General features: G+C 47.4%; 1 protein-coding gene across 2 annotated transcripts; it reads left to right on the top strand.

Annotated features, from left to right (window-relative positions):
- The first annotated feature begins 681 nt into the window (after nt 1-681).
- On the top strand, nt 682-7,468 carry MLF2 (myeloid leukemia factor 2). Of its 2 annotated transcripts, XR_007373431.1 has the most exons (9): nt 682-875; nt 1,012-1,087; nt 3,039-3,165; nt 3,631-3,666; nt 5,103-5,156; nt 5,895-6,020; nt 6,366-6,525; nt 6,612-6,852; nt 7,356-7,468. XR_007373431.1 is itself a non-coding variant. In XM_048928338.1 (8 exons), exons 2-8 carry the CDS (start codon nt 1,038-1,040, stop codon nt 6,788-6,790), a joined length of 732 nt encoding a protein of 243 aa, XP_048784295.1. In that variant the 5' UTR covers nt 682-875; nt 1,012-1,037; the 3' UTR covers nt 6,791-7,468. The 2 variants fall into 2 exon arrangements, 1 of the variants encoding a protein (XP_048784295.1); XM_048928338.1 differs by having other exon boundaries at nt 6,612-7,468.
- Nucleotides 7,469-17,779: the final 10,311 nt, after the last annotated feature.

Genomic DNA, 17,779 nt, shown 5'->3' with positions numbered 1-17,779 from the left:
GAAAAAGGCTGCATTTCCACTTTCCAATGTGTCACATAGCTTTGGCCACCAGCGAGACAGTTACCGAAGTGGTAAAAGTGCTGGTAACATAGGTGACATAGGTTACAGCACGTGCTCCTGCACCTCTGTTTCCCCTGCCTCCAGCAGCAAGGACTGACGCTGTGTTTGGAAACAAATGAAGGAGCCCTGCCATCTCTGGGGGTGGGATGATTGCTGGGATCTGTGGAAAGCAGGTCATTTTGTCCCAGACTTGCTCCCAGTCCCATAAATAAAAATGCTTTCATTCTTGTCCAAGCAGCATCTCTCTCCCTGCCCCCGGATCCTTGCCGGCTAGCCGCACACACCCAATCCAGCATGGGGCCCGCCCCGTGGGGTAGGAGAACACGCCGAACAGGAAATGCTTTCCAGCCCGGAATACACTGAGGGGTGATTCAGGAGCACAAAACCGGAGGCAGGGAGGCCGAGGCAGTGTTTGCAGAAGCTCCGGGTGAGTTTCCGTGCCCACAGGTGGGCTCCGACCGACGGCAGGGCGCCTGAAGCACCAGAGCAAGAAGCACCAGAGGAGGGGCGAGATGTTCCTACCGCTAGGAGGCGCTCTGCCGGCCCCCTGCCGCTCTGCCCCGAGCAGCGGGGCCTGGGCGCCGCTTCCTGCCCGGCCCAGCTCCCCGCCTCCTCCGCTAGCGCACGGAGCCGCGGGCCTGTGCGCGCATGCGCGAAGCGAACCGGCTGGAGCGGAAGGGACGAGCAGGGTGCGGGCCGCCATGGGAGTCCGGGCGTGAGCGGCCCGCGTCTTCTTCGTTCTCCTCTTCCTCCTGCTTCCTATTCCCCCTCGGCACCGCCCGGCGCGCCTGCGGGCAGGGGAAGGGGCACGGCAGGTGGGGGCGAGCCCGGGGGTGGCGGTGACGGGGCGGTGAGGTCCGGGTCTGGGGGCGGCCGCCTTTGCGGCCGGGCGGGGTGCGATGCGGTGCGATACGCTCGCGGCTCGCTCAGCTCTTCTTTCTCCCTCCGCAGAGCCCGCCCCCGTGGAGGGCAGTAGCATGTTCCGGCTGATGAGGGACGGGGAGCCGGAGGACCCCATGTTCGCTATGTGAGTCGGCTGGGGAGGCTCGAGGGGGAGGGCGGGCCGGGGCGCTGTGGCGGCGCCTGCCGAGCGGGGCTCTGAGTGCGGGGCCGCGTGCGGCGGCGCGGGGCTTCCGCAGGAGCGCGAGCGTTCCTGGAGCGGGGCGGGCGGCGTGCGGGGAGCCACCGCCGTGGCTGAGGACAGTGTAATTAAATAAAGTAGGCCGAGCGCACCTGGCTGTCTGACAGTGCTGGAGTACCCGACCTTTATCTGTGCTTAAGGATTTCTGTGTACGGAGTAGGGTTTTGATGATATCTTCTGTGCCTGTTGTTTGTGGCGGCTCTGCTGAAGAATTCATTAATGAAGCTGGAGAAAGGAGGTTGTGGATGCCCCATCCCTGGAGGCATTCAAGGCCAGGCTAGATGTGGCTCTGGGCAGCCTGATCTAGTTGTTGGCGGCCCTGAACATAGCAGGGGGGTTGAAATTACATGATCATTGTGGGCCTTTTCAACCCAGGCCATTCTATGATTCTAAAGGAGCTGTCAAGTTGCAAGGGACTAAAAGAGGAGAATTCTAGTAGTTTTAAAATACAAGTCTGAAAATCTGATGCGGCTCCCAGTAATGCTTCTTTGGGTTTCTTCTTACTGATTACTTTTTTTCTGTCCCCTGCCCAGAGATTGGTTGCAGCTGATCAGAAGTGGCAGTTCTTGCCAAAGTAGTTAAGGATTAGTGTTATACAGTGGGAGGTTTGTGTTGAGCCTGGCACTACTATAAATTTGTTCGAATTAATTTATGTAGGAAAACAAAGCCATGCTCTTGCTTATAAAATTGATTATAAGAATGTTATCAAATGTAAACAAATTAGCAGGAGAGGAGACCTTGATGTCTCAGTCACAGGATGAGTGTATGTTCTCACTGATGTGGCAGCTATGAGTCTCGCTTTTATTATGCAAAGCATTCCCAGTAGAAACAGGAAAGTATTGGTTTGTGCTAGATGCTTTTGTGATCACAGGAAATTATGTGCTGTTCAGGTTGTTTGTGCTTTGGAAGGATGAATGCAGAACTACCAGATATGCAGAGAAATGCTGTGATATTTCTCAGACTCCTTAGTGTGGCGGCTGTTTTCTCTGACTGTCCCCGTTCTACTTTTTCCCTCCTTGCTTTTCTAGTGTACAAGTATGCCCTCAAAATGGAGGCTGCACAAGAAGGAAAGGAGAAACATGTAGGGACCCTAATTATTGCTTTCTTTCATTCTTACACTGAGACTTGGACCTGTAAAAGCTTTTTGATGTCAGCCTTTTGTGGTTGTGTGCATAACGACCCAGGAAAACAGCAAATTGAGATGATTAGGGGCAGAGGAGTATCAAACAGTCAGTGTCAGACCATGTGGTGTATTCTGGAGATTTTGGTTACTGTGTTTGTGCATGTGCACCTAAGGAGGTGAGAGAACAACAATTAGGACTGTGTACACTCTCATCCTGTTAAATGCAGCCCTTTCTTTGCAGCCAGGGCAGTGGTCTTTGCGTGCTTCCCTGCGAAATGCAGAACTATTCTTCTAGAACAGTTTGTGTGTTGTGGCTGTTAATGTTTTGATGGTTCAAGAGGAAATGAGTATGACATGATGGTAGTACTTGGACTGCAGGTCTTTTACCTCTTAGAGCAATGAGGTTTTGGAATATCCTTAGCCATGATTGGCCCAAAAGTATATTAGTGGGAACAGGACATGGAGCTGCTGCTGAATAGACATCAGTTAGTGCTTAAGAGAGCTTCTGTGGCATAATACTTTCAGTCACAAGAGAAGAAATGGGATCCAGCCCCAAGGATTAGCATATGCGATACTGAGTTCTTGGGGTTCTGGATTTTCAGCTTAGAAAGTACAGTTGCATAAGAGAAACTCCGAGTCAGAATGGGTGTATTATGCAGGACTTTGTGTTCTGTCATCCTTTTCTCACCATTGTTCTCTCAATCTTTCCAAAAGGGACCCTTTTGCTATCCACCGGCAGCACATGAACCGCATGCTTTCTGGAAGTTTTGGATTTGGCCCACTGCTTGGTATCACTGATGGGACCACGCCAGGGGCTCGTCAGGCTGGCCGCAGGATGCAGGTAAGAGAGGGCTGACCGCAGGCTAAGATTTTTTTTAAACTGCCTTGTTAAGCTTCTTTCCCCCACCGTTATTGGATCGAGCGTTTCCCTTACCTTCTTAGAGGTGGTGGAGGTAGAACTGGTTTCAGAAACAGTGATGTTCTTGCTGTTTGTTCACTCTACATGTATGTGTTTCTTGGCAGCTGTGTTCTAGGTTGAATGGGAGGAAGGGAAAGTGTATATGCTGTCTCGAAGCCATAAATCACTATAACTGAAGGAAATTGGGGGAATATCCCTTCTGTATGGTTTGTTAGTGGTGATACTGTTTGAACCCTCATGAGTCAGTGGGTTGCTTTTTTCATGCGTTTATTGGCTCTGAGTGTTCCAAGTCCTGTTTCCAAGAAGCATGAGGGTGCTCTGAGGAATATCTAGTTGTTTGGCTGCCACAAGGTCATTATTTATTCTGTTTTTCTGCTGTGTTGACAGGCAGGAGCTGTTTCACCCTTTGGGATGCTGGGCATGGTAAGTCCTCTGTTTTTCAGTGCCAAGTTTGTGCTTCACTAATAGTAGCTTCACCTTGAGATTTGTTAGAGCTGTGGGCAACCAGTAGCAGAAATGTAAGTCCGTATATCTTAACAGGTAGTGAGAGTGGGATGGTTTGAAGAGACAAGTATGAGCTCTATTTATTATTAGATTTATAATAAATGGTGAACTGAATTGAAACTGAAGATAACTGGTTTCCCGTGGACCTGAGTTGCTGTATGATTTTAGACTTTCCACTTCTTTCCCTCGTACTTTTGTCTGTGGAGCTGTTTTAGAGGAGTCCTTTTATATGGGCACCTCAAACAGAGAAGATCCATAAAGATGTTACAGGATGGCATTTCATAGGAGTTGGGATAGTTAATATCCAGGAAGAATGGAGAGTCTCTTAACCTTGTGTCTAAGAAGAGGCTGTGGATCTGTTTGGAGATCATTGTGAAACTGTGATGACACAAGGAAGACTCAGCCGTCATTAGGCAGAGGCAGTAATTGAACTTCCTTTGAAAATGGTTGCAGAATGAGAAGCCAAGAGAGTAATTCAAGAGAACAGAATTGAAATGAGAGTAGCTGGATGTATGTGAGAATGTCGTTCCTGGAGCTTGTTGATCTCAGTCATCTGCTGTAGTAAAACATTGGAAATAAGTTATTCCAGATCTAGCAGCTTTAGCTGCCTCACTCTTCAGTATTGACTTAATGAAAGAGGCCTAGCATCCTGGAATTGTTCTAGCTCAGAAAAGGATTAATAATACAAACAGTTGGACTTCAAAGGATAATAAGATTGCGTGTGAGTGCTGGTCTGCTGTAAATGAGAACAAGAAGCCACTTGAAGAAGGGAAAAAGGAATCAGCGCATTTAAACTGACACTAATTTTGTTTACATATTGCACAATTAATCTGTGAGACCTGCTGGCTGAGTATACTACCTGCAGCTCTTAGGTTTGCCAGATTAAAGACAGTCACGTCTCCTTTCTCTATAGGGAAAAGAAGAAAAGTTCCTATGTTAGAAAACAATCCGTGAAAACTCCTTTGTGGTTTAAATCAAGAGTTGACAGTGATGATGGAAACTGTCTTACGGTTAAGTCTACTATTAGTGTGTATCCTGGGATTTCATGTCTTAACATTGCTGAATGCCTGAATTTACAAACCTTAGTGCATTGGGTATCAGAGCTAAACTAAAAGAACGTCAGATCCAGAGATCTGGAGAGCAGGAACATTAAGGCAATGCAGTCTGAAGAGATTGCAAAGAACAGCAACTGTAAATTTGTTGGTTTTTTTTTCTATCAATAGATAGAAAGAAAAAAAAAAGGTGTTTTTTTTCCCTCTCAGCAGCAGTTTCATGGCTTTTGCAGACAGGTTGTTGTAATTCTTTTCTCCCATACCCATCCAAATTAACTATTCCTGTGCTGTCTGTTTTTGTAGGCAGGTGGCTTTATAGACATGTTTGGCATGATGAACGACATGATTGGGAACATGGTAAGAACCTTCAATAAAGTAATCTGCATGAAAGATTGTGGTGCTTCTGCCATCCTCTCTGTTGTCTGCTGTCCCATTGTGTGCCTCTTTAGTGCTGGCTGTGATCAAGCTGTTAGAGTGGAGAAGCTGTAACATCCTGCTGAGCAGGATGGAGTGACAGAGGTGTTGTTCCTGGGGCATGCCTTCTGAATTCAGGGAGGAGAGATGGAATGGAATGGAAGCATGAGAGTAGACCTCTGCAAGAAACAGGAGTTGTTCTCCAGAAAGATGGACCAATGGGGCTTGTACTTGCAGAATCACAGAGTGGTTGAGATTGGAAGGGATCTCTGAATGTCATTGGGTACAAACCCTGCTCAAGCAGGGACACCTAAAGCAGGGTGCCCAGTCCCACATCCACGTGGTTTTTGAAGGTCTCCAAGGAGGAGACTCCACAACTCCTTTGGGCAGCCTGTGCTGGTGCTCCATAAACTGTGCTGTGCTGGTGCACAATAAATGAGTGCTTCCTGTTGTTTAGAGAGAACATCCTGTATTCTAGTCTGTGCTCTTTGCCTCTGGTCCTGGCACAAGGCACCACTGAGCAGAGCCTGGTTCCATCTTCATTGCACCCTCCCTTCAGGGTGAATGCAGCACAGATACTTTTGTAATTCTCTCCTGCTTTGTTGTATGGAGAGAGAAATGGCTGTTATCTTTTCTTCCCACTCTTTTCTTCGTTATGCCATTGCCCGTCTTCTTTTGCAGGAACATATGACAAGTGGTGCAAACTGCCAGACATTTACCTCTTCAACTGTCATCTCCTATTCCAACCTGGGTGATGGGCCCAAAGTATATCAGGAGACCTCAGAGATGCGTTCGGCACCTGGCGGGGTAAGGAGGAGGCCACAGTGTGTCATCCCAGCAGGAGGCTGCTGGTTTTGTTGGGGAAGGATAGAATTTCATTGGCGGCTCAGTGTTGGCCACCCACAGGATTTCTGCTTTGCAGTCAGTTGTGGATTGAGGAATGTGTCGTGAGTCACTGAACCATGCTGAGCGCCCCTGAGAGGAGATGGGAAGTGCCAGCTGGAGAGGAAGTCTTTTTTCCTTATTATTATGTTCCGTTCGACTGGGACTGGTGGCAAGCGCAGCATGACTGAAGTGCTGTAGGCAAGAACCAGAGTGTCTTATCGGGCTGGGGGAATGAATTAAGATGTTGATTGTCAAATCTACCCTCAGATTCGTGAGACTAGGCGGACCGTAAGGGACTCAGACAGTGGCTTGGAACAAATGTCTATTGGGCACCACATCAGGGACAGAGCGCACATCATGCAGCGATCCCGGAACCATCGTACAGGTGACCAGGAAGAGAGGCAGGATTACATCAATATGGATGAAAGTGAGTACTGTCCCATCTTCCATCTCAGCAAACCCAGCTGCCGCTTCCCACCTTTTCCCTGGCTGAGTTTGTTCTTCCTGACACAGGTGATGCAGCCGCTTTTGATGATGAGTGGAGGCGAGAGACATCCCGCTTCCGGCCGCAGCGAGGACTGGAATACCGGCGTCACGACGGCAGCGGCAGCCGCCGGGCTGAAGGGACTCGTCTTGCGATCCAGGGCCCAGAGGATTCTCCCTCCAGACAGTCCCGCCGATATGACTGGTGAATGCAGAGCAGACCTTGTTGGGGGTGCAACACGGTCACCCCCAAGTCTACCTACACGTTCTTGTAAGTCCTAACACGGCTCTTTTTTCATTCTCCATTGCCTGGTTGCCTCTTAACCATATGGATTTTCTTTTCATTACCCCAGTCTTGCATTATTTTGGTTGGAAGAATGTTTTCTCGCTTAATGTAAAGAGCAGAGGAAGATGAAAGTCTTGAGAAAATACTGAATGGAAAGGTTCAACAAGGTTAGCCTTGTCACCAAGAAAAATATGTGATGTCAGCCTTAGGTGATGGTTGAAATGGTATGAGGTGATGCAGGATCACAATCTATAGAGTGTTTACATTATCATTATGTAGAACTTAGAGACTTTTTACTGCCAGTCCAGTTTGAAATTAAAACAAGTGCTGCTTTCTGGCCTGTGTTTTGAGGGTTCACTTGGATACGGTCCTGAACTTGAAATTTGGGGTTTCTTTTTATTATTATAAATGTTAAATCTTATCTGTCTTTGCTGCTTTCTAATCACATTTTGCTCTTTTTATGTTCTCTCTTTCTTCCTTCCTTCCAGGTACAGACAGTGAAATTCTAAAGCCCCTTCAAAGCACCACTTGGACCCTTCTCAAATTTAGTATTAACCTCCCTGCCACTTAAGAATTGAAATAAAGCAACTAATCTTCTGCATTGCCTTTTTTTTTTTTCCTGCCCCATTTGGGTGCTGCAGTGGTTCATGGAGCATCTCACTGATGTGCAAGGAACACATTAATCGACCATTCCCTTTCTGTCTTCCTTTGGTTCTGTTCTTTCTGCCAGTAGTGGTGGGCACGAGGAGCTGCCACCTTGCTGCTTCTGTCCTTTCCACTGTTTCTGTGGTGGGTTGGGCTGGTTATGAAGTTTGTGTTTAGTCCCCTGTGAAAGAAAGATGAGGGAATCCTGCTAGACCCCCCTGTGTTAGTCCCCTCACAGGGACAAAGGCTTCTATTCCCCTCTTGAATTCTTGGTACAGCTACAGAGTAGCTGAAGGATGTGTGTTGGAGAGGTGATGAGCAGAACAAAAGCTGGATAGCTTGTGCCCTCCCCTCCTCTACATCTCTTCAGTTGGCTCCTCCACTTTTTTAATTTGTGAAACTTGTAACTAGATGTTTACTGAATAAAGAAACAAACTGTAAAGAATTGTTCCATCAGTTTTTACCTTCTGCTAATCTAATCGTGCCTGCTGTGGAATTAAGTAACTTGTTTTGTATCACTGGGAAATTACTGAAGAGAAACTTGGTGTTTAATTGTAACTTTTCTGTAAAGGCTTCTCATGTAGTTAGGAAGTGAGATAATGCTCAGTGACAACGTGGGAACTGTAAAAGGTTTCCACTGTTTGCAAAAATATGCTTTTTCATGACTGTGGTTTCACTGCATGTTTGATGGGGATTGGTTGGTCTTTATTGCTGCCTGGCTGTTTGTGCAGCCTTGAACAAGGGGCTCCTGCATGACTGGGAATATTCCCATTATTTTATTTCTTTGCAACTGGGGCTGACATCGTTATTAATGATCTCTTCTTAACTCTGGTATTAGATGAAGCTGGAAAGGCATTAGGAATACACGGCTAAGAAAGGTCTCCTGTGTTTTTGGGCCAGTTTCCTGCTCTGGCATGCGCTGATATATAAACCATTTCATAAATTCACTTGGAACGGAACAAAGGAAATCAGTGATTTACACTTGAAAGTAGTGTGCCAGGATTCTACCATGTATTTCCATGTTGTCCATCTGGGAGCTAACAGGAACAGGGATCTCAATGAGTACTGGTTGTTTTGTCCTGAAAATCAAATGTGGAATCTGGTGCTTTAAAGCTTTGTGTAGAGTATACATAAATTTTACCCTCCAAGGATGCACGGGGCAGAGCCTCAGCTTATGGCAGGCTCTTTCCCCACTTCCATGGCCTTCTCTGTCCCATAGCAAACGCAGCAGGAGTTTTGTTCTCCCAGTGGCCATTTACAAAGCCTCCACAGCTGGGGTGCAGTCAGACAAGCCTCCAGCATCCATGGAAGTGATGAGAGGAAAGCTGGTTGAGACAGTGAAGTAAGTGTTGGAAGGGCGTAAGCTGGCTGCTCGCTGGAAGTGGCTGGAGTTGCTGGAGATTGCATAGTCTAGGCAGGCCCTGAAGTGGGTAAGGTCAAAGAAATAGCTACGCACTGAAGGAGGCTTAGTGGAAGATTAGTCCTCTTGTGGTTGCCAGACCTTGAGAGAAGGAGCTGAAACAATAGAGCCCTCATCTCAGCAGTAGTCTCAAGCTAATGCAAGATATGATACCTCATATTATGATCCAGGAAAGAACCAACTGGGCTCAGTAAGTTGCTTTTAGCATTGAGACTGTGAACAGCCACAAAGTTCTGGCTGTTCTTTAAGCTGATGTCTGAAGTAGAGAACAGGGAGACGGACACAGTGATGGAGGGAATGACTTTGTCCTTAAACACGTGAGAATTCCCCTGATTTTGATGCAGAACAGATTGAAGAGAAATGTGACAACTGGGGTGCTATGACCATTTGCAACAGTGACTCTTCACAAGCTGAAACAACACTTGAGTAGTTGTGCCTCCATACCTGGATTCAGCCTCTGTACCTTGCTAGGTGCCGTCCTGCTAATGGATCTTCAATCATGTGCTTTTGCACTTGGTGGTAAAGAGTGGCAGAAGAGAGTTACCTGGCTTCTTGAACCTTGTTAATGGCTGTAAAGTCATTTCCAAGCCTCTGCCTTCTCTGGTATTCTAGGGAAATGAGGAAAAGGTTCAGTTAGAGGACCTTGTGTTAAAGGTAGGGAGCAGAGGACAGGACCCTGAGAAGTTGTAGAGATTCTGAATCAAAAAATACGTACAGGAAGTACAGGGGGAGGTGTTGCGGTTTAACCTGGCAGGCAGCTCCACACCACTCAGCTGTTTGCTACTCCCAATGAGATGGGGGGGAAAAAACAGGAAAAAATAGTAAAATTTATGGGTTGAGATAAAAACAATTTACTAAGGCAGAAAATGAAGTGAAATTATATATACATTTATATATATATATATATAAAACATTTATATATATATATAAATATATATAAATATATTAATAAAACAAGAGTTCAGCAATGCATTGCTCACCACTCGCTGACTGAAGCCCAGCCAGTCAGTCCCTGGCCAACTTCCTCCCAGTTTTAATGCTCAACATGAAGCCACGTGGTGTGGAGTATCCCTTTGGCCAGTTTAGGTCAACTGTCCTTTCTCTCTGCTCTCAGCTCCTTGTGCACCCCCAGCCCCTTGCTGGCAGGGTAGTGTGGGAAGCTGAAATGCCCTTGGCTTTGTTCAGCACTGCTCAGCAACAAATAAGCCATTGGTGTGTTATCAGCATTGTTTTTCTCCTAAATCCAAATCACAGCATTGTACCAGCCACTGTAAAGAAAATTGCCTCAGTCAAAACCAGGACAGGAGGAGCTCCCCTCTGCCACTCTGCAGGCTCCTTCCAACCCAATGGTTTGATTCGGAAGGAACCTTTAAAGACCATCCACTTCCAACCTCTCTGCCATGGGCAGAGACGCTTCTCACTTGACCAGGCTACCCAAACCTTGAACATGGCCTTGAACAGCTCCAGGGATGGGACATCCACAGGCTCTCTGGACAGTGTGTTCTGGTGCATCACCACCCTTATTGTGAAACATTTAATATCTAATTTAATTCTATTCTCTTTTAAGACCAGTACCACTTGTCATGTCGCTGTGTAATAGTCTCCTCCCCTCTTCCTTGTAAGTTTCTTAAGAACTCCCTTAAGAACCTTCTCCAGACTGAAAAATCCCGATTCTCTCCACTGATCTCCACAGAAAAGGTGCTCCAGGCCTCTGGGCATTTTTGTGGCTTTTCTCTGGATCTCTGCTCTAACAGCTCCATGTTTTGTTTGTGCTTTGGGCCTGAGAGCTGAAAGTTGTACTGTAGGTGAGGGTCTTGTGCAGACAGAGCAGAAGGGAATAATCCTTCAATATGTTAACATCTGACTTTAGGCAGCAGCAGGTTGCTTCCTGAAGAAGTGAAGAGGGTAAATTCCTTTCACTCCTCTAGACCTGGGTTCTGCTAAAGTTTTCTCAATTGCTGCAGGCTGCCAATGATCTGGGCACAGCGGTGTTTCAATAAGCGTCTTGAGGGACTGTGAAAAAAAAAATGTGAAGGAAGAGGGAAAGGGCAGAGCAGTGGGAACAGATTCACTGTTTTTGCTGCCTTTTGTTCAGCAAACGCTAGTTGTGGTTTTCATCAGACCCTGGTTTGATGAAAAGTTGCTTACTGATTACTGATACAGGTTGTTAATTCAAACAAATAGCGTGCACTGAGGAGAAGCGTGTGCACAACCATTTATTTATTCCTGTCCCCATCTTCAGAAAAACTATGAGGAGCTTGAAGTTGTTTAAAGTAAGCAGGTGAAGTCTGTGCACAGAAGGCACGCTGCTAACTGAAATGCCTGAAAGCAAGAACATGTGCAGTCAGAAAGCCCACTGCTGGCTAAACCCCTACAACTTCTGCTTTTAAATCACGCTGAACTTGATCACTTCCTATTAACTGGCTTAAAGTGAAAATGACTTCCTATTTAAAAGTAGTCCACCTTTTGTATCCGGGCATACCAAAGCCCCGGAATGTCTTCTTGTTGCTGGGCTTGTTGAGATTCCCCCCCAGAATGAAGCAGTTAGTGGACGTTATAGCTGGACCCCTCCCAACAATTTACTGGGAGCTGCGGGAGTGGGAAGAGGTCCCTGCTGACTGGAAGCTAATCAGTGTTACATCAATCTTCAAAAAGAGCAGAAGAGAAGACCTGGGAAACATGTTAGTCTAGCCTCAGTACCTGGAACAGTTATGGAGTGCTGCTGGGTGCTGCTGAAAGGCAATCATCAATGGCATGAAGTTTAGGAGAGAAGAATGCAGCCCTGCAGGAAGACGTGCACAGCCTTAAACCAGTTAGATTGATATCAAATCAGGAGCTTGAAAGGTCCATCAGGTTAAAAATAAAGACAGATATATCAGTTCTCATGCTTGCTTTCTCTAAGTTATCCCTGACTACTTTCATGTTTTCTGATGCAGTCGTGGGTTGGGTTAACAAAGGCGCTGCAGGAATCTGAAGTTACACCAGCATGGCAGGTCTAACTTTGCCACCCAGGCCTATTCTCTGATTAAAAATAAATGAAAGTGACATCATTAAAACAACAAAGGGGCGTACATTATAAAACGTGGTCTGCTGATAAATTTCAAGAAATGAGAGGAATGAGAGTCCCCAGAATACTAAAGTATTTCTGGTAGGAGGCTGTTCTGAAATTAATGCTCATTAGTAACTTGATTAATGATTTGAGAGAAGATATTAAGCCAGTGCTGATGAAGTTTTTAGGGGACACAAGCAAAAGCGGAGGTGATAAATCATGGTAAATGATGAGATGCACAGAGCAGTCTGTAACCACTGGTGTGGTCTTTACTCATAAACAGTATTTCTGGCTGCACTGAGAACAGAAGGACGTGAGCCTAGGCAAATAAATGTACGCTGTGCTCTTTCAAGATGGAGGGCTTTCCTGGCAACTCTGGATGGACCCTAGGAAGAATTACCTGGAGATCAAATGAACTCAGGCTCACCGAGCCTGCATGGCTTTTGCTTGATGGGAGCCAGGTTTCTGACAGCAGAGGGCTCTTTAACCCCGCAGAAAACACGCGGCTTCCCGATGATGGAGCTGGAAACGAGCCGCGGGCTTTCGCCGCACACAGTCGTTGGGACGGCAGGGGACTCTCCTGCTGCTCCAAAACCGGGATGGGACGTCCCCAAACAGGATCTGGAAAGCAGGCACAGGAACGAGAGGAGTCAGCTCCCGAGGAGCCAAACTACACGATTAAATTGTTCCCATCAGGCTTTTACAATCCATGAATCAGAAGGAGCGCAGGCTGGCAGGGTGCGAGACTGCAGGGGAGGGTGAGAAGGGGAGGGAGAAAACTGGTGACCTAACAGATGCTTCAGCGCAGGGAGGACAAAAGGCAGAGCTGCAGGAAACGGAGCTGTCTGTAGGCGCCGTGTTCTGTGCAACGAGCGTAGACTGCGAGTGCAAAATCCCGAAGGCAAACAGCGCTCCCGCAGCGCGGACTCGAGCATTGGAGAGCGGCAGGATTTCAGATAGACCTCATTCCGGAGGCGAGGTTAATATCACTGGTGTGATTTTGCAATGTTTAGCTGATGTGGGAAACGTTCTAAAAAAGTTACTGGATTTTACTTTTCAGTCCTGGCTTAAATGTAACTGGGGGTTGGTTGGTTGGATGGTTGGTTGGTTTTTTGCTCCTTGGAATTATTTTTTTTTTAAGACAACACTTCCTAAAATGCCCCCATGAGGAAACTCCATTTGGATTATTATTTCCTCCATAATCTCCTTGCATCTGGCTGCTCTGGCTGGCTGGGCTTGTAAATCCTGAGGGCTTTTAATGCAATCCGAGGGAGAGGGGAAAGGAGATACAAAGAAAAAGTGGGATCAGTGCTGTCTGTCTCCACTTGCTGCTGCCGAGAGTGGCAGTACAGCCTTTTGACATCCTCCTTTACTGGTGACAGGGAAAAAGCCAAACAGACGCATTCCCAAACTGGATCACAGAGTTGTGCAGAAGAAAGGAGTTGGCCTTTAAGATGTCAATAGCAGCAAAAGGGATGCACAAACTAAAATTAAGACTTATGTAGCTGTAACCTCTTAGCTGTAAATTGGAACCTCTTTGATAATAAGAGACAGAAAAGAAGAAAGGATCATCAGTAAATCACGTAATAACTGTAAGCATCTACTGTGGCAAGAAGAAAAAGACAAATGCAATCCTGAAGGCATTTCTAGTAGTTATGGGTATGCACTACCACTGTTGTGCAAGATGCCGATGAGGTGCCCAATGCATCTGTGCTCGTTTCTAGCCAAGAAAACTTAATTGAGAGTGCAAGTAAGAGCTCGTAGGATATGTTGTGTGAAGAGCTCACACAATAGGAAGAGACTGATTGGGCAAAGAAAAGTCTGAACACAGGGGAGAGAGACTGGAAGGAGGAACAGCTTAATCTAAAGCCACATTAGCACAGGAATGAGAGCACATAAACTAGTTGTGAATACATTTAAGCTGGAAATCAGAAGAACTTTCTATCAGGTATAGCAGTCAGGCTTGAGGGCAGCCTTCCTGAAAGAGTCATGGGGATGATAAAATTAACCAGGTTTTTGTTGGTACCTGAGGAGCACACACACAGGACTGCAGCAGTGCCAGCAGCATGAAGAGCTCACGCCTGGTCAATGAGCCTCCTGCTAATTCTACACCTACAGTATGAGTGGTCCTGTATTCTGTCCTTGCTCTTGTGTTCTGAAGCTGTTGTTAAATGCAGGGAATTCCAGAGGAAATGGGGCAAAGCCTCCAAACAAACATATCCCTCTGACCAGAAGGGGCTGCAGTTTCACTTGTGCCTTGCAGTTGCTTTTCATCTGTGCATCCATGCTACAGTAATGGTGCACATTTTTTTATCCGTCCAGAGTTCACAGCTCTTAATTCCAGCTGACAGTTGGGTGCCAAATGAACACATCACAACATGAATGTGGCTGCACATTGCGCACACAGTTCTGCTACGGATGAGCCCCTTCCCCCGAGCAGCAGTGCCCAGACCAGCAGGCGGCCATCAGGCCTGGCTCATACTGCACCCACAGGGCTGTCCCGAAAACTGGGGCAGTCCTGAGGAGAAACAGCCAGGAGGGGGGCAGCTGGGAAGCCAGCAGAGAACTGGAGAAAGAGTTTTTTAAACCTTACAGCAAAGCAACGGCTACTGCTAGGAACTGGGATGAGGAAAGAACAGCCCTACAGTCAGGAACACCAATACTACAGAGGGCTGAGCAGGGGCTGCCCTTCTTTTGAGGCCTAGTGGATCCAAGTCAGGGGTGTTCAGCAGGATGTGGTGCTGAGGGATAATGTCTCTGTGTCCCTGCTGCTGGCACTGGGCCTGGTGTGTGGGCAGCCAGTGGCATTCCAGGCTGAGCTGTGCTCCTGTGGGAGCAGCCAGGATGTGGGGAGATCCCGCCTCAGGTTCAGCTCCTGGCTGCTGCTGCCAGTGCTGTGCTGCCAAGTGCAGGGCTGCGGCTGGCAGCAGTGAGCTGGGGAGTTCTGCAGGCAGGAATTTTTCCCAGTCATGCCGTAAAGAGAATTGCCAGCATTAACCCCAACTCCTAATAAGAAAATATGGCTGCCTCTCGGCGTGGAACAGCTGAAGGTGTTTGGCGAAATACAGACATCGCTCTCCTCACTCAGGTGTAAATTGGGAGGAGCAGGGATTGAGAAGTTCAGTTGCTGCCTTTTCCTCTCTCTTGAATCCAGATGTGTGAGCCCTATGTGTGCTACACGAAGAGGGTGGCAGCCAACTGCAGCTCAACAAGGCTGGCACTCTGCATGCAGGGCTGGCACAATTCCTGCTCCTGGAGCAGGGGCTGATGCAGCTCATGCCTCTCCTACAGCCCCCTGAGCCTCATTCCTTTGCGGTGCTGTTGCTGTCTTGTGTCAGATGTCTCTGTTCTGCTGTACTCAGGGCTTCTCCTTTCTTTGGGAGATTACGGGGTTAAAAACAAAGAAGACATTTAAAATTAAAATTAAAACCTATAATAATAATGCTCAGTACTTATCTCACCCTTGCCATCTTCAAAGTGATTTACAAATGTTAACTAATTAATTAATTTCCACATTCTCCCTGACTCAAATTCAAAGTCAAGGATGAAGTGAGCAGGGAAATAGAAAGCATGGTTTTCAGGTGAAGGGCAAAAGGAAACCTCTGCTCCTGCCCACTATTTGCTGCAAGGCAAGGCCATTTGCAGCAATATTCTCATTCTGTGCTGAGCAACTCTCATTTATTTTTCAGCCATACAAAAGGTCTAATTTTATCTGCTACCTTCTGTTTCCTTCTTTTCTTAATGGAGATCTTAAAGGTGCTCCCTTCTGAAAGTGAAACGGAAAGACTTTCAGTGCTGTGCAGATGCCTCTCCATCGAATACATTTAATCCCGCTCTCTGGACACATATGGCACAATGGGGCCTTGAGAAGTGCACAGAGCCATGGTAGTGTCTTGAAAATGCAAAGTGATAGTGTGCCTAAGCTGTGCTCATAACGGACCACTGCAGAGTACAGCCTGTGATGCTAGAGTATTGCCCACCTTGCTGCAGGCTCTGCCAGACAGCTGTGCCTGCTCTTCCAGTGGTGGGTTCTCGACAAATGTCGAGAGGTGTCACCACACCGTCCCCATTGCATCACGTCACTAGCTTGGGGTAGCTGTGAAGTGCCTGAGTGTCTCCCCCATCTGTGCTCTGTTCTTCACAGATCAGTGCTCTTTAACATCTTCACTGATGACACTGGCAATGGGATCAGCTACACCCTTAGCAATGTCACCCTTGCGGATGACACCAAGCTGTGAGATGGTTGACACGCTTGAGGGTTGAGATGCCATTCATGGGGACCTAGACAGGCTCAAGCAATGGGTCCAGGTGAACATCAGGAGGTCTGATAAACCCACGTGTTTTGCACCTGGGTTGTGGCAACTTGCTTTCAAGACAAGCCGGAGGATGTAAGGATGGAGCACAGCCCTGTCAGAAAGAACTTGGGGTTACTGATAGATGGCAGCTGAACACAAGCCAGCCACGTACCCTCACAACCCAGAAAGCCAACTGTATCCTAGGCTGCATCAAAAAAGTGTGGCCAGCAGGGCAAGGGAGGTGATCCTGCCCCTCTGCTCTGAGCTGGTGAGACCTCACCTGTAGTACTGCGTCCAGATGTGGAGTACAGGAGAGACATGGGCCTATTGGAACACATCCAGAGGAGGGCCACAGAAGTGATGCAATGGATGGAACACCTCCCCTACAAGGACGCACTGAGTGCTGGAGCTGTTCAGCACAGACAAGAGGAGGCACTGGAGAAACCTGCTGGCGGCCTATCAGTATATGAAGAGGGGCTATAAGAAAGAAGGGGACAGACTCTTCAGCAGAGTCTGCTGTCACAGGATAAGAGGAAATGGTTTCATACTAAAAGAGGGGAGATTTAGATTGAATATGAGGACATTTTGTATAATACGAGTGGTGAGACACAGGAACAGATTGCCCAGAGCTGTGGTGGAAGCCCCATCCCTGGAAACGTGCAAGGTCAGGTTGGACCAGGTTTTGAGCAACCTCATCTAGCTGCAGATGTCCCTGTTCACTGCAGGGGAGTTGGACTAGATGACTTTCAAAGGTCCCTTCCAGCTCAAAAGATTCTAATTTACCTTCTGTTCCCCTTCAGAGTCCATTCTCCATTCTCCTCCCTCCCTAGGTTCAAGGCACGGTGGCTTTACAAGTGGCTCCTCTTCCAAAGGACATGTGATTGCTACCTTAGTGCTTGCCAGGTAGCATTTCCCTGTTAACATTTCTCCTAGACTTGCCCTTCCCAGAGGTGGGCAAATTTGATGCATGCAGTCATCACTGCATCTCTCAGACATTTGCAAATGCGGAGAGCACAGCAACCTTCCTCACTGAAACAAACAGATGAAGGTGATGCTATGCAGAGGTAGGAAGGCTCAAAATAATTTAAACAAAAGCTGAAAGCATAGTCACCACCCCTTGCTGTGTTTTATGGAAAACAGGACTCATCAAGTAAACTCACTATTGCTGCCAATTAGCCAGACCTCTCTAAGAATGCTGAGACAAACCTGATGTAGATGCCTGCAATCTGCAAATCTGCTCCCACAGGCAGATTTGCCCCTCCTGCCCAGACAACATCATGCCTCAACTCTCTTACTTGGTATGTCTGTGTCAGCTGGCTGCACCTGATGCCTTGGTGCATGGGATCGTGAATCTGGGGCTGCCCTTAGGGAGCCCCCCACCAGGGACAGATATCACACAGGAGCAGCTGGCATGTCCTACCTGACCTTGCACATGGGGCCTCTGCCACCCACAAAGATGGCTCTGCCTGTAATCGCTGGCAGTTTCTGGGCACAGGAGACATT

The sequence above is a fragment of the Lagopus muta genome, chromosome 1 (genome assembly GCF_023343835.1).
Source record: "Lagopus muta isolate bLagMut1 chromosome 1, bLagMut1 primary, whole genome shotgun sequence".
NCBI classification, from domain to species: Eukaryota; Metazoa; Chordata; class Aves; order Galliformes; family Phasianidae; genus Lagopus; species Lagopus muta.
The sequence above is the reverse complement of the archived record's forward strand: the minus strand, read 5'-3'. Positions and strand labels throughout refer to the sequence as shown.

Coding starts and splice junctions, on each gene's coding strand:
- MLF2 (XM_048928338.1), top strand. CDS start 1,038: ATGTTCCGGCTGATGAGGGACGGGGAGCCGGAGGACCCCATGTTCGCT. Junction 1,088..3,038: donor GAGGACCCCATGTTCGCTAT/GTGAGTCGGCTG, acceptor TCTTTCCAAAAG/GGACCCTTTTGCTATCCACC. Junction 3,667..5,102: donor CCTTTGGGATGCTGGGCATG/GTAAGTCCTCTG, acceptor CTGTTTTTGTAG/GCAGGTGGCTTTATAGACAT.